Below are 16,505 nucleotides of genomic sequence, written 5' to 3' on the forward strand. Positions count from 1 at the left end.
AAGTCGCAGTGCTCCTTGTAGCAGGTAAGCAAACCCCCGGGTAGCCAGGTGTAAATGTAAACTGGTTAGTTTGTCTTATCGCTTGCCTGACAGTCTACATCATATGCTAGAACTGTCTTTTGACACTGACTGTCAATCTGTTGAAAAAACCCCCACAAACATGATATTCCATCTTGTCAAACTTTCAACATTTCAGTCAGGTAATATGAAGGTGCTGGCGTCCTAAAATATTTGGAACTTTTGTGAAGTGTGCATATAATGAGCCATGTGGGTGGTCATAGGGGTAAAGGACATGGAGGACACGGTGGTGGACATGGGGGCAAAGGACATAGAGGCGGCCATGGAGGAAAGGGGCACTTTGGATAAGCCATGTAGATGGTAAGTACGCGGTCAGTTCCCCGAAATTTGAAACTCTGTTTTCTGACGAGTTGGGAATGTACTTGTTCCCCAGAAATAGTCATTTCTAGAAACAAAATGATGTTCTTCGCCACTGTCAGCAAGACAAGCCTATTAGATTTTGCTGTGTCTTTATTTCAGAAAGGCGCGTGACAATGAAGTTTGTACTTGTCATTCCACTGCTGCTGGACAACGGGGATTTAAGTGACACAAAACATGATGATATTGTATTTTGTTTGATAAGACCTCCCAATAAAAAAAACACAGGAGTTGGTGAATCCAAAAAGACTTCATTTCTCTTGTATTTTCACCCGAGGAGCGCTAGCTTGAATGGATTTTGCATTGACCACCAATACCTTCATGTGAGACCAATTTGGCCTGAGACATTGATCAGGACTGCAGCTTTATCATCGCAGCTGACACGTTTCTTGCCCTATCTATCTCTGTTTACAACCAAATAACTTCAGTCTCATAAGTGAGCTCGTTGATTATCCCAGTTCAATAAACGTATATCGACAATGGTACGCAGACGACATTAATGCAATGTAAATTATGAATGCTACGTTTCGGGGCCAGGATTCAGTGACTATGCGTTGCATAGGCTATAAATGCGACTCACTCACACGTATGACACACCCGACGCATGTACTAGTAGGGAGTAATTGGGACTTGGCATTAGACACTTGTTGAGCTGATTAAACTGATTTGCTACTTCTAACCTAGCATGCTCTGTAGTTGCAGTTAAACATGTTAGCCAACTTGAACCTATCTCCTTTTGGGGAGTGGTTTTCACATTTTTCATGAAACAAGGATGTGTCGTCTCGCCAAATCACAGGCTATGTACCCTTGCTGTGACACAAACGAGTGATTCTGTAACTTAGGTAGTTCATGTACATTCACTAAGTATGATTGTATTTTACCATGCTCTATTGCTGTAATCACTGAAGTAATCAAAGAACATGGTATAACTGGAATCATGATTAAAGCAGTGTTAAAACCAACTCACTTGCTCAGTCACTCACTAACTCATTCTAACTCACACACACATGGAAGAGAATATACATCAAAACGTCGAGCATAACTGTCAGATGCTTTTTATTCTTTGAGGCCGTGATGATACACGAATCACAATCAATACAATAGGTTATCGACTACACAGTGGATTCCCAGCATCCAGATTGTCATGTGACCATGTACTTTGGTTATCAATCCCCTTACACCTCTGGGCAGCTTCATCCGTGGTGGCCATGGCCTCCGTGACCGTGACCTCCGTGGCCATGACCTCCGTGACCATGTCCTCCATGACCATGACCATGGCCTCCATGTCCGTGACCACCATGTCCTCCATGACCACCGTGTCCGTGACCACCATGTCCTCCATGACCACCGTGTCCGTGACCACCATGACCGTGACCACTAGCCAAACCCAAAACGGCTGCCAGAGCTGAATAAAAAGCAAAACACACACCTCTTTACACATGATTAGACTTTCTCTACAGAGAAGTAAGCTTCTTGTAAACTGAAGTAAAACATATTCATGTGAGATATGTATAACACTGTATATCTCTCGACAGGGCTGATTTTGATATCACAACATTCTCAATTCACATGCACACAAGTCCTTTTCATACAACTGCATGGGACATTGACTTTCGCCCCTTATAATTGCGGTAGACGAGACCATTAAAATCGTTAATGCATGATAAGGGCATGAAGATACTCACCAAGGCCAAGAAGTGCGGCGAAGTTGGAGAACTGCATATTGTCTTGTTTTGTCCTTCTGTGGTTAGTGAAAGGCAAAGGCTGATAGTTGTCTGTTGTTTCCAACTTATATAGCCAACGATCGCGGAAATGCTCCCAAAATTATATCATAATGATATTCTTGCGCAAACTTGCTTTGTAACGCTTGTGGTGATGTCACAGTGGTTTTAGCTAGCCGCCAAGCACACCGCAGAGCTCTAAGGAAGCCTATTATTATCCCGCAATCGGTGCATGTGGTGATTTGCCGTAGATTAAATGTTTTCGTTAAAAATAAAGTTCAACCCATTTATCAAATAGTTTAGACTGATCTCCACTATACTTTTCCACCTTAGCTGGTGTAAGAAAGACTTGACTTTTCTCTGTAGCACGTATTCCATACGATGTACTCACCCAATGAGCACAAAATACACAAAGTAATTTCAGCAAATAAGCAACACCTAAAACTGAAGCATGTCTGTATCGGCCCACGCCGAGATCATGGCGGGAGATGACTGCAAATCTTCAAACGCTTCAGAAAAACGTAAAATAGCAAAAAGTGCAGTTGATGTGATAATTAATCATCTTCTCAGTTATTCGGATTTGCCACATCCCCCATGTATGCACATAACTTGTTGTTACAGTTGTATGAAAGAGAGCGTGTACAGACTAACTTGACATTTTCTGAGGTTTGCATTCATCAGAAACATCAAATATGTATTTTCGTAAAGTCGCAGTGCTCCTTGTAGCAGGTAAGCAAACCCCCGGGTAGCCAGGTGTAAATGTAAACTGGTTAGTTTGTCTTATCGCTTGATTGACAGTCTACATCATATGCTAGAACTGTCTTTTGACACTGACTGTCAATCTGTTGAAAAAACCCCCACAAACATGATATTCCATCTTGTCAAACTTTCAACATTTCAGTCAGGTAATATGAAGGTGCTGGCGTCCTAAAATATTTGGAACTTTTGTGAAGTGTGCATATAATGAGCCATGGGGGTGGTCATAGGGGTAAAGGACATGGAGGACACGGTGGTGGACATGGGGGCAAAGGACATAGAGGCGGCCATGGAGGAAAGGGGCACTTTGGATAAGCCATGTAGATGGTAAGTACGCGGTCAGTTCCCCGAAATTTGAAACTCTGTTTTCTGACGAGTTGGGAATGTACTTGTTCCCCAGAAATAGTCATTTCTAGAAACAAAATGATGTTCTTCGCCACTGTCAGCAAGACAAGCCTAATAGATTTTGCTGTGTCTTTATTTCAGAAAGGCGCGTGACAATGACGTTTGTACTTGTCATTCCACTGCTGCTGGACAACGGGGATTTAAGTGACACAAAACATGATGATATTGTATTTTGTTTGATAAGACCTCCCAATAAAAAAACACAGGAGTTGGTGAATCCAAAAAGACTTCATTTCTCTTGTATTTTCACCCGAGGAGCGCTAGCTTGAATGGATTTTGCATTGACCACCAATACCTTCATGTGAGACCAATTTGGCCTGAGACATTGATCAGGACTGCAGCTTTATCATCGCAGCTGACACGTTTCTTCCACTGTCTATCTCTCTGTTTACAACCAAATAACTTCAGTCTCATAGGTGAGCTCGTTGATTATCCCAGTTCAATAAACGTATATCGACAATGGTACGCAGACGAGATTAATACAATGTAAATTATGACTGCTAATTCTTTGCTACGTTTCGGGGCCAGGATTCAGTGACTATGCGTTGCATAGGCTATAAATGCGACTCACTCACACGTATGACACACCCGACGCATGTACTAGTAGGGAGTAATTGGGACTTGGCATTAGACACTTGTTGAGCTGATTAAACTGATTGCTACTTCTAACCTAGCATGCTCTGTAGTTGCAGTTAAACATGTTAGCCAACTTGAACCTATCTCCTTTTGGGGAGTGGTTTTCACATCTTTCATGAAACAAGGATGTGTCGTCTCGCCAAATCACAGGCTATGTACCCTTCCTGTGACACAAAAGAGTGATTCTGTAACTCAGGTAGGTCATGTACATTCACTAAGTATGATTGTATTTTACCATGCTCTATTGCTGTAATCATTGAAGTAATCAAAGAACATGGTATAACTGGAATCATGATTAAAGCAGTGTTAAAACCAACTCACTTGCTCAGTCACTCACTAACTCATTCTAACTCACACACACATGGAAGAGAATATACATCAAAACGTCGAGCATAACTGTCAGATGCTTTTTATTCTTTGAGGCCGTGATGATACACGAATCACAATCAATACAATAGGTTATCGACTACACAGTGGATTCCCAGCATCCAGATTGTCATGTGACCATGTACTTTGGTTATCAATCCCCTTACACCTCTGGGCAGCTTCATCCGTGGTGGCCATGGCCTCCGTGACCGTGACCGCCGTGGCCATGACCTCCGTGACCATGTCCTCCATGACCATGACCATGGCCTCCATGTCCGTGACCACCATGTCCTCCATGACCACCGTGTCCGTGACCACCATGACCGTGACCACTAGCCAAACCCAAAACGGCTGCCAGAGCTGGATGAAAAGCAAAACACACACCTCTTTACACATGATTAGACTTTCTCTACAGAGAAGTAAGCTTCTTGTAAACTGAAGTAAAACATATTCATGTGAGATATGTATAACACTGTATATCTCTCGACAGGGCTGATTTTGATATCACAACATTCTCAATTCACATGCACACAAGTCCTTTTCATACAGCTGCATGGGACATTGACTTTCGCCCCTTATAATTGCGGTAGACGAGACCATTAAAATCGTTAATGCATGATAAGGGCATGAAGATACTCACCAAGGCCAAGAAGTGCGGCGAAGTTGGAGAACTGCATATTGTCTTGTTTTGTCCTTCTGTGGTTAGTGAAAGGCAAAGGCTGATAGTTGTCTGTTGTTTCCAACTTATATAGCCAACGATCGCGGAAATGCTCCCAAAATTATATCATAATGATATTATTGCGCGAACTTGCTTTGTAACGCTTGTGGTGATGTCACAGTGGTTTTAGCTAGCCGCCAAGCACACCGCAGAGCTCTAAGGAAGCCTATTATTATCCCGCAATCGATGCATGTGGTGATTTGCCGTAGATTAAATGTTTTCGTTAAAAATAAAGTTCAACCCATTTATCAAATAGTTTAGACTGATCTCCACTATACTTTCCCACCTTAGCTGGTGTAAGAAAGACTTGACTTTTCTCTGTAGCACGTATTCCATACGATGTACTCACCCAATGAGCACAAAATACACAAAGTAATTTCAGCAAATAAGCAACACCTAAAACTGAAGCATGTCTGTATCGGCCCACGCCGAGATCATGGCGGGAGATGACTGCAAATCTTCAAACGCTTCAGAAAAACGTAAAATAGCAAAAAGTGGCGTTGATGTGATAATTAATCATCTTCTCAGTTATTCGGATTTGCCACATCCCCCATGTATGCACATAACTTGTTGTTACAGTTGTATGAAAGAGAGCGTGTACAGACTAACTTGACATTTTCTGAGGTTTGCATTCATCAGAAACATCAAACATGTATTTTCTTAAAGTCGCAGTGCTCCTTGTAGCAGGTAAGCAAACCCCCGGGTAGCCAGGTGTAAATGTAAACTGGTTAGTTTGTCTTATCGCTTGCCTGACAGTCTACATCATATGCTAGAACTGTCTTTTGACACTGACTGTCAATCTGTTGAAAAAAGACCCCACAAACATGATATTCCATCTTGTCAAACTTTCAACATTTCAGTCAGGTAATATGAAGGTGCTGGCGTCCTAAAATATTTGGAACTTTTGTGAAGTGTGCATATAATGAGCCATGGGGGTGGTCATAGGGGTAAAGGACATGGAGGACACGGTGGTGGACATGGGGGCAAAGGACATAGAGGCGGTCATGGAGGAAAGGGGCACTTTGGATAAGCCATGTAGATGGTAAGTACGCGGTCAGTTCCCCGAAATTTGAAACTCTGTTTTCTGACGAGTTGGGAATGTACTTGTTCCCCAGAAATAGTCATATCTAGAAACAAAATGATGTTCTTCGCCACTGTCAGCAAGACAAGCCTAATAGATTTTGCTGTGTCTTTATTTCAGAAAGGCGCGTGACAATGAAGTTTGTACTTGTCATTCCACTGCTGCTGGACAACGGGGATTTAAGTGACACAAAACATGATGATATTGTATTTTGTTTGATAAGACCTCCCAATAAAAAATACACCCGAGTTGTTGAATCTAAAAAGACTTCATTTCATTTGTATTTTCACCCGAGGAGCGCTAGCTTGAATGGATTTTGCATTGACCACCAATACCTTCATGTGAGACCAATTTGGCCTGAGACATTGATCAGGACTGCAGCTTTATCATCGCAGCTGACACGTTTCTTGCCCTATCTATCTCTGTTTACAACCAAATAACTTCAGTCTCATAAGTGAGCTCGTTGATTATCCCAGTTCAATAAACGTATATCGACAATGGTACGCAGACGACATTAATGCAATGTAAATTATGAATGCTACGTTTCGGGGCCAGGATTCAGCGACTATGCGTTGCATAGGCTATAAATGCGACTCACTCACACGTATGACACACCCGACGCATGTACTAGTAGGGAGTAATTGGGACTTGGCATTAGACACTTGTTGAGCTGATTAAACTGATTTGCTACTTCTAACCTAGCATGCTCTGTAGTTGCAGTTAAACATGTTAGCCAACTTGAACCTATCTCCTTTTGGGGAGTGGTTTTCACATTTTTCATGAAACAAGGATGTGTCGTCTCGCCAAATCACAGGCTATGTACCCTTGCTGTGACACAAAAGAGTGATTCTGTAACTTAGGTAGTTCATGTACACTCACTAAGTATGATTGTATTTTACCATGCTCTATTGCTGTAATCACTGAAGTAATCAAAGAACATGGTATAACTGGAATCATGATTAAAGCAGTGTTAAAACCAACTCACTTGCTCAGTCACTCACTAACTCATTCTAACTCACACACACATGGAAGAGAATATACATCAAAACGTCGAGCATAACTGTCAGATGCTTTTTATTTTTTGAGGCCGTGATGATACACGGATCACAATCAATACAATAGGTTATCGACTACACAGTGGATTCCCAGCATCCAGATTGTCATGTGACCATGTACTTTGGTTATCAATCCCCTTACACCTCTGGACAGCTTCATCCGTGGTGGCCATGGCCTCCGTGACCGTGACCTCCGTGGCCATGACCTCCGTGACCATGTCCTCCATGACCATGACCATGGCCTCCATGTCCGTGACCACCATGTCCTCCATGACCACCGTGTCCGTGACCACCATGTCCTCCATGACCACCGTGTCCGTGACCACCATGACCGTGACCACTAGCCAAACCCAAAACGGCTGCCAGAGCTGGATAAAAAGCAAAACACACACCTCTTTACACATGATTAGACTTTCTCTACAGAGAAGTAAGCTTCTTGTAAACTGAAGTAAAACATATTCATGTGAGATATGTATAACACTGTATATCTCTCGACAGGGCTGATTTTGATATCACAACATTCTCAATTCACATGCACACAAGTCCTTTTCATACAACTGCATGGGACATTGACTTTCGCCCCTTATAATTGCGGTAGACGAGACCATTAAAATCGTTAATGCATGATAAGGGCATGAAGATACTCACCAAGGCCAAGAAGTGCGGCGAAGTTGGAGAACTGCATATTGTCTTGTTTTGTCCTTCTGTGGTTAGTGAAAGGCAAAGGCTGATAGTTGTCTGTTGTTTCCAACTTATATAGCCAACGATCGCGGAAATGCTCCCAAAATTATATCATAATGATATTCTTGCGCAAACTTGCTTTGTAACGCTTGTGGTGATGTCACAGTGGTTTTAGCTAGCCGCCAAGCACACCGCAGAGCTCTAAGGAAGCCTATTATTATCCCGCAATCGGTGCATGTGGTGATTTGCCGTAGATTAAATGTTTTCGTTAAAAATAAAGTTCAACCCATTTATCAAATAGTTTAGACTGATCTCCACTATACTTTCCCACCTTAGCTGGTGTAAGAAAGACTTGACTTTTCTCTGTAGCACGTATTCCATACGATGTACTCACCCAATGAGCACAAAATACACAAAGTAATTTCAGCAAATAAGCAACACCTAAAACTGAAGCATGTCTGTATCGGCCCACGCCGAGATCATGGCGGGAGATGACTGCAAATCTTCAAACGCTTCAGAAAAACGTAAAATAGCAAAAAGTGCAGTTGATGTGATAATTAATCATCTTCTCAGTTATTCGGATTTGCCACATCCCCCATGTATGCACATAACTTGTTGTTACAGTTGTATGAAAGAGAGCGTGTACAGACTAACTTGACATTTTCTGAGGTTTGCATTCATCAGAAACATCAAATATGTATTTTCTTAAAGTCGCAGTGCTCCTTGTAGCAGGTAAGCAAACCCCCGGGTAGCCAGGTGTAAATGTAAACTGGTTAGTTTGTCTTATCGCTTGCCTGACAGTCTACATCATATGCTAGAACTGTCTTTTGACACTGACTGTCAATCTGTTGAAAAAAAACCCCACAAACATGATATTCCATCTTGTCAAACTTTCAACATTTCAGTCAGGTAATATGAAGGTGCTGGCGTCCTAAAATATTTGGAACTTTTGTGAAGTGTGCATATAATGAGCCATGGGGGTGGTCATAGGGGTAAAGGACATGGAGGACACGGTGGTGGACATGGGGGCAAAGGACATAGAGGCGGCCATGGAGGAAAGGGGCACTTTGGATAAGCCATGTAGATGGTAAGTACGCGGTCAGTTCCCCGAAATTTGAAACTCTGTTTTCTGACGAGTTGGGAATGTACTTGTTCCCCAGAAATAGTCATTTCTAGAAACAAAATGATGTTCTTCGCCACTGTCAGCAAGACAAGCCTAATAGATTTTGCTGTGTCTTTATTTCAGAAAGGCGCGTGACAATGAAGTTTGTACTTGTCATTCCACTGCTGCTGGACAACGGGGATTTAAGTGACACAAAACATGATGATATTGTATTTTGTTTGATAAGACCTCCCAATAAAAAATACACCCGAGTTGTTGAATCTAAAAAGACTTCATTTCATTTGTATTTTCACCCGAGGAGCGCTAGCTTGAATGGATTTTGCATTGACCACCAATACCTTCATGTGAGACCAATTTGGCCTGAGACATTGATCAGGACTGCAGCTTTATCATCGCAGCTGACACGTTTCTTGCCCTATCTATCTCTGTTTACAACCAAATAACTTCAGTCTCATAAGTGAGCTCGTTGATTATCCCAGTTCAATAAACGTATATCGACAATGGTACGCAGACGACATTAATGCAATGTAAATTATGAATGCTACGTTTCGGGGCCAGGATTCAGCGACTATGCGTTGCATAGGCTATAAATGCGACTCACTCACACGTATGACACACCCGACGCATGTACTAGTAGGGAGTAATTGGGACTTGGCATTAGACACTTGTTGAGCTGATTAAACTGATTTGCTACTTCTAACCTAGCATGCTCTGTAGTTGCAGTTAAACATGTTAGCCAACTTGAACCTATCTCCTTTTGGGGAGTGGTTTTCACATTTTTCATGAAACAAGGATGTGTCGTCTCGCCAAATCACAGGCTATGTACCCTTGCTGTGACACAAAAGAGTGATTCTGTAACTTAGGTAGTTCATGTACACTCACTAAGTATGATTGTATTTTACCATGCTCTATTGCTGTAATCACTGAAGTAATCAAAGAACATGGTATAACTGGAATCATGATTAAAGCAGTGTAAAACCAACTCACTTGCTCAGTCACTCACTAACTCATTCTAACTCACACACACATGGAAGAGAATATACATCAAAACGTCGAGCATAACTGTCAGATGCTTTTTATTCTTTGAGGCCGTGATGATACACGAATCACAATCAATACAATAGGTTATCGACTACACAGTGGATTCCCAGCATCCAGATTGTCATGTGACCATGTACTTTGGTTATCAATCCCCTTACACCTCTGGGCAGCTTCATCCGTGGTGGCCATGGCCTCCGTGACCGTGACCTCCGTGGCCATGACCTCCGTGACCATGTCCTCCATGACCATGACCATGGCCTCCATGTCCGTGACCACCATGTCCTCCATGACCACCGTGTCCGTGACCACCATGTCCTCCATGACCACCGTGTCCGTGACCACCATGACCGTGACCACTAGCCAAACCCAAAACGGCTGCCAGAGCTGGATAAAAAGCAAAACACACACCTCTTTACACATGATTAGACTTTCTCTACAGAGAAGTAAGCTTCTTGTAAACTGAAGTAAAACATATTCATGTGAGATATGTATAACACTGTATATCTCTCGACAGGGCTGATTTTGATATCACAACATTCTCAATTCACATGCACACAAGTCCTTTTCATACAACTGCATGGGACATTGACTTTCGCCCCTTATAATTGCGGTAGACGAGACCATTAAAATCGTTAATGCATGATAAGGGCATGAAGATACTCACCAAGGCCAAGAAGTGCGGCGAAGTTGGAGAACTGCATATTGTCTTGTTTTGTCCTTCTGTGGTTAGTGAAAGGCAAAGGCTGATAGTTGTCTGTTGTTTCCAACTTATATAGCCAACGATCGCGGAAATGCTCCCAAAATTATATCATAATGATATTATTGCGCGAACTTGCTTTGTAACGCTTGTGGTGATGTCACAGTGGTTTTAGCTAGCCGCCAAGCACACCGCAGAGCTCTAAGGAAGCCTATTATTATCCCGCAATCGATGCATGTGGTGATTTGCCGTAGATTAAATGTTTTCGTTAAAAATAAAGTTCAACCCATTTATCAAATAGTTTAGACTGATCTCCACTATACTTTCCCACCTTAGCTGGTGTAAGAAAGACTTGACTTTTCTCTGTAGCACGTATTCCATACGATGTACTCACCCAATGAGCACAAAATACACAAAGTAATTTCAGCAAATAAGCAACACCTAAAACTGAAGCATGTCTGTATCGGCCCACGCCGAGATCATGGCGGGAGATGACTGCAAATCTTCAAACGCTTCAGAAAAACGTAAAATAGCAAAAAGTGCAGTTGATGTGATAATTAATCATCTTCTCAGTTATTCGGATTTGCCACATCCCCCATGTATGCACATAACTTGTTGTTACAGTTGTATGAAAGAGAGCGTGTACAGACTAACTTGACATTTTCTGAGGTTTGCATTCATCAGAAACATCAAACATGTATTTTCTTAAAGTCGCAGTGCTCCTTGTAGCAGGTAAGCAAACCCCCGGGTAGCCAGGTGTAAATGTAAACTGGTTAGTTTGTCTTATCGCTTGCCTGACAGTCTACATCATATGCTAGAACTGTCTTTTGACACTGACTGTCAATCTGTTGAAAAAAGACCCCACAAACATGATATTCCATCTTGTCAAACTTTCAACATTTCAGTCAGGTAATATGAAGGTGCTGGCGTCCTAAAATATTTGGAACTTTTGTGAAGTGTGCATATAATGAGCCATGGGGGTGGTCATAGGGGTAAAGGACATGGAGGACACGGTGGTGGACATGGGGGCAAAGGACATAGAGGCGGTCATGGAGGAAAGGGGCACTTTGGATAAGCCATGTAGATGGTAAGTACGCGGTCAGTTCCCCGAAATTTGAAACTCTGTTTTCTGACGAGTTGGGAATGTACTTGTTCCCCAGAAATAGTCATTTCTAGAAACAAAATGATGTTCTTCGCCACTGTCAGCAAGACAAGCCTAATAGATTTTGCTGTGTCTTTATTTCAGAAAGGCGCGTGACAATGAAGTTTGTACTTGTCATTCCACTGCTGCTGGACAACGGGGATTTAAGTGACACAAAACATGATGATATTGTATTTTGTTTGATAAGACCTCCCAATAAAAAATACACCCGAGTTGTTGAATCTAAAAAGACTTCATTTCATTTGTATTTTCACCCGAGGAGCGCTAGCTTGAATGGATTTTGCATTGACCACCAATACCTTCATGTGAGACCAATTTGGCCTGAGACATTGATCAGGACTGCAGCTTTATCATCGCAGCTGACACGTTTCTTGCCCTATCTATCTCTGTTTACAACCAAATAACTTCAGTCTCATAAGTGAGCTCGTTGATTATCCCAGTTCAATAAACGTATATCGACAATGGTACGCAGACGACATTAATGCAATGTAAATTATGAATGCTACGTTTCGGGGCCAGGATTCAGCGACTATGCGTTGCATAGGCTATAAATGCGACTCACTCACACGTATGACACACCCGACGCATGTACTAGTAGGGAGTAATTGGGACTTGGCATTAGACACTTGTTGAGCTGATTAAACTGATTTGCTACTTCTAACCTAGCATGCTCTGTAGTTGCAGTTAAACATGTTAGCCAACTTGAACCTATCTCCTTTTGGGGAGTGGTTTTCACATTTTTCATGAAACAAGGATGTGTCGTCTCGCCAAATCACAGGCTATGTACCCTTGCTGTGACACAAAAGAGTGATTCTGTAACTTAGGTAGTTCATGTACACTCACTAAGTATGATTGTATTTTACCATGCTCTATTGCTGTAATCACTGAAGTAATCAAAGAACATGGTATAACTGGAATCATGATTAAAGCAGTGTTAAAACCAACTCACTTGCTCAGTCACTCACTAACTCATTCTAACTCACACACACATGGAAGAGAATATACATCAAAACGTCGAGCATAACTGTCAGATGCTTTTTATTCTTTGAGGCCGTGATGATACACGGATCACAATCAATACAATAGGTTATCGACTACACAGTGGATTCCCAGCATCCAGATTGTCATGTGACCATGTACTTTGGTTATCAATCCCCTTACACCTCTGGGCAGCTTCATCCGTGGTGGCCATGGCCTCCGTGACCGTGACCTCCGTGGCCATGACCTCCGTGACCATGTCCTCCATGACCATGACCATGGCCTCCATGTCCGTGACCACCATGTCCTCCATGACCACCGTGTCCGTGACCACCATGTCCTCCATGACCACCGTGTCCGTGACCACCATGACCGTGACCACTAGCCAAACCCAAAACGGCTGCCAGAGCTGGATAAAAAGCAAAACACACACCTCTTTACACATGATTAGACTTTCTCTACAGAGAAGTAAGCTTCTTGTAAACTGAAGTAAAACATATTCATGTGAGATATGTATAACACTGTATATCTCTCGACAGGGCTGATTTTGATATCACAACATTCTCAATTCACATGCACACAAGTCCTTTTCATACAACTGCATGGGACATTGACTTTCGCCCCTTATAATTGCGGTAGACGAGACCATTAAAATCGTTAATGCATGATAAGGGCATGAAGATACTCACCAAGGCCAAGAAGTGCGGCGAAGTTGGAGAACTGCATATTGTCTTGTTTTGTCCTTCTGTGGTTAGTGAAAGGCAAAGGCTGATAGTTGTCTGTTGTTTCCAACTTATATAGCCAACGATCGCGGAAATGCTCCCAAAATTATATCATAATGATATTCTTGCGCAAACTTGCTTTGTAACGCTTGTGGTGATGTCACAGTGGTTTTAGCTAGCCGCCAAGCACACCGCAGAGCTCTAAGGAAGCCTATTATTATCCCGCAATCGGTGCATGTGGTGATTTGCCGTAGATTAAATGTTTTCGTTAAAAATAAAGTTCAACCCATTTATCAAATAGTTTAGACTGATCTCCACTATACTTTCCCACCTTAGCTGGTGTAAGAAAGACTTGACTTTTCTCTGTAGCACGTATTCCATACGATGTACTCACCCAATGAGCACAAAATACACAAAGTAATTTCAGCAAATAAGCAACACCTAAAACTGAAGCATGTCTGTATCGGCCCACGCCGAGATCATGGCGGGAGATGACTGCAAATCTTCAAACGCTTCAGAAAAACGTAAAATAGCAAAAAGTGCAGTTGATGTGATAATTAATCATCTTCTCAGTTATTCGGATTTGCCACATCCCCCATGTATGCACATAACTTGTTGTTACAGTTGTATGAAAGAGAGCGTGTACAGACTAACTTGACATTTTCTGAGGTTTGCATTCATCAGAAACATCAAATATGTATTTTCTTAAAGTCGCAGTGCTCCTTGTAGCAGGTAAGCAAACCCCCGGGTAGCCAGGTGTAAATGTAAACTGGTTAGTTTGTCTTATCGCTTGCCTGACAGTCTACATCATATGCTAGAACTGTCTTTTGACACTGACTGTCAATCTGTTGAAAAAAAACCCCACAAACATGATATTCCATCTTGTCAAACTTTCAACATTTCAGTCAGGTAATATGAAGGTGCTGGCGTCCTAAAATATTTGGAACTTTTGTGAAGTGTGCATATAATGAGCCATGGGGGTGGTCATAGGGGTAAAGGACATGGAGGACACGGTGGTGGACATGGGGGCAAAGGACATAGAGGCGGCCATGGAGGAAAGGGGCACTTTGGATAAGCCATGTAGATGGTAAGTACGCGGTCAGTTCCCCGAAATTTGAAACTCTGTTTTCTGACGAGTTGGGAATGTACTTGTTCCCCAGAAATAGTCATTTCTAGAAACAAAATGATGTTCTTCGCCACTGTCAGCAAGACAAGCCTAATAGATTTTGCTGTGTCTTTATTTCAGAAAGGCGCGTGACAATGAAGTTTGTACTTGTCATTCCACTGCTGCTGGACAACGGGGATTTAAGTGACACAAAACATGATGATATTGTATTTTGTTTGATAAGACCTCCCAATAAAAAATACACCCGAGTTGTTGAATCTAAAAAGACTTCATTTCATTTGTATTTTCACCCGAGGAGCGCTAGCTTGAATGGATTTTGCATTGACCACCAATACCTTCATGTGAGACCAATTTGGCCTGAGACATTGATCAGGACTGCAGCTTTATCATCGCAGCTGACACGTTTCTTGCCCTATCTATCTCTGTTTACAACCAAATAACTTCAGTCTCATAAGTGAGCTCGTTGATTATCCCAGTTCAATAAACGTATATCGACAATGGTACGCAGACGACATTAATGCAATGTAAATTATGAATGCTACGTTTCGGGGCCAGGATTCAGCGACTATGCGTTGCATAGGCTATAAATGCGACTCACTCACACGTATGACACACCCGACGCATGTACTAGTAGGGAGTAATTGGGACTTGGCATTAGACACTTGTTGAGCTGATTAAACTGATTTGCTACTTCTAACCTAGCATGCTCTGTAGTTGCAGTTAAACATGTTAGCCAACTTGAACCTATCTCCTTTTGGGGAGTGGTTTTCACATTTTTCATGAAACAAGGATGTGTCGTCTCGCCAAATCACAGGCTATGTACCCTTGCTGTGACACAAAAGAGTGATTCTGTAACTTAGGTAGTTCATGTACACTCACTAAGTATGATTGTATTTTACCATGCTCTATTGCTGTAATCACTGAAGTAATCAAAGAACATGGTATAACTGGAATCATGATTAAAGCAGTGTAAAACCAACTCACTTGCTCAGTCACTCACTAACTCATTCTAACTCACACACACATGGAAGAGAATATACATCAAAACGTCGAGCATAACTGTCAGATGCTTTTTATTCTTTGAGGCCGTGATGATACACGAATCACAATCAATACAATAGGTTATCGACTACACAGTGGATTCCCAGCATCCAGATTGTCATGTGACCATGTACTTTGGTTATCAATCCCCTTACACCTCTGGGCAGCTTCATCCGTGGTGGCCATGGCCTCCGTGACCGTGACCTCCGTGGCCATGACCTCCGTGACCATGTCCTCCATGACCATGACCATGGCCTCCATGTCCGTGACCACCATGTCCTCCATGACCACCGTGTCCGTGACCACCATGTCCTCCATGACCACCGTGTCCGTGACCACCATGACCGTGACCACTAGCCAAACCCAAAACGGCTGCCAGAGCTGGATAAAAAGCAAAACACACACCTCTTTACACATGATTAGACTTTCTCTACAGAGAAGTAAGCTTCTTGTAAACTGAAGTAAAACATATTCATGTGAGATATGTATAACACTGTATATCTCTCGACAGGGCTGATTTTGATATCACAACATTCTCAATTCACATGCACACAAGTCCTTTTCATACAACTGCATGGGACATTGACTTTCGCCCCTTATAATTGCGGTAGACGAGACCATTAAAATCGTTAATGCATGATAAGGGCATGAAGATACTCACCAAGGCCAAGAAGTGCGGCGAAGTTGGAGAACTGCATATTGTCTTGTTTTGTCCTTCTGTGGTTAGTGAAAGGCAAAGGCTGATAGTTGTCTGTTGTTTC

The 16,505-nt window shown here is 42.3% G+C and overlaps 1 protein-coding gene across 1 annotated transcript in view; it reads right to left on the bottom strand.

Moving 5' to 3' along the window:
• Positions 1 to 16,505, bottom strand: part of LOC137267798 (uncharacterized) — a 60,267-nt gene that overhangs the window by 29,791 nt on the left and 13,971 nt on the right. Inside the window, exons 6-11 of the mRNA XM_067802237.1 lie at positions 15,900 to 16,097; positions 13,039 to 13,236; positions 10,177 to 10,374; positions 7,316 to 7,513; positions 4,487 to 4,651; positions 1,615 to 1,812 (exon numbers count right to left, since the gene is read on the bottom strand). Coding sequence (XP_067658338.1) covers positions 1,615 to 1,812; positions 4,487 to 4,651; positions 7,316 to 7,513; positions 10,177 to 10,374; positions 13,039 to 13,236; positions 15,900 to 16,097 — 1,155 coding nt within the window. The remainder of the gene's footprint in view (positions 1 to 1,614; positions 1,813 to 4,486; positions 4,652 to 7,315; positions 7,514 to 10,176; positions 10,375 to 13,038; positions 13,237 to 15,899; positions 16,098 to 16,505) is intronic.

Source organism: Haliotis asinina, chromosome 16 (genome assembly GCF_037392515.1).
Source record: "Haliotis asinina isolate JCU_RB_2024 chromosome 16, JCU_Hal_asi_v2, whole genome shotgun sequence".
Taxonomy (NCBI): domain Eukaryota; kingdom Metazoa; phylum Mollusca; class Gastropoda; order Lepetellida; family Haliotidae; genus Haliotis; species Haliotis asinina.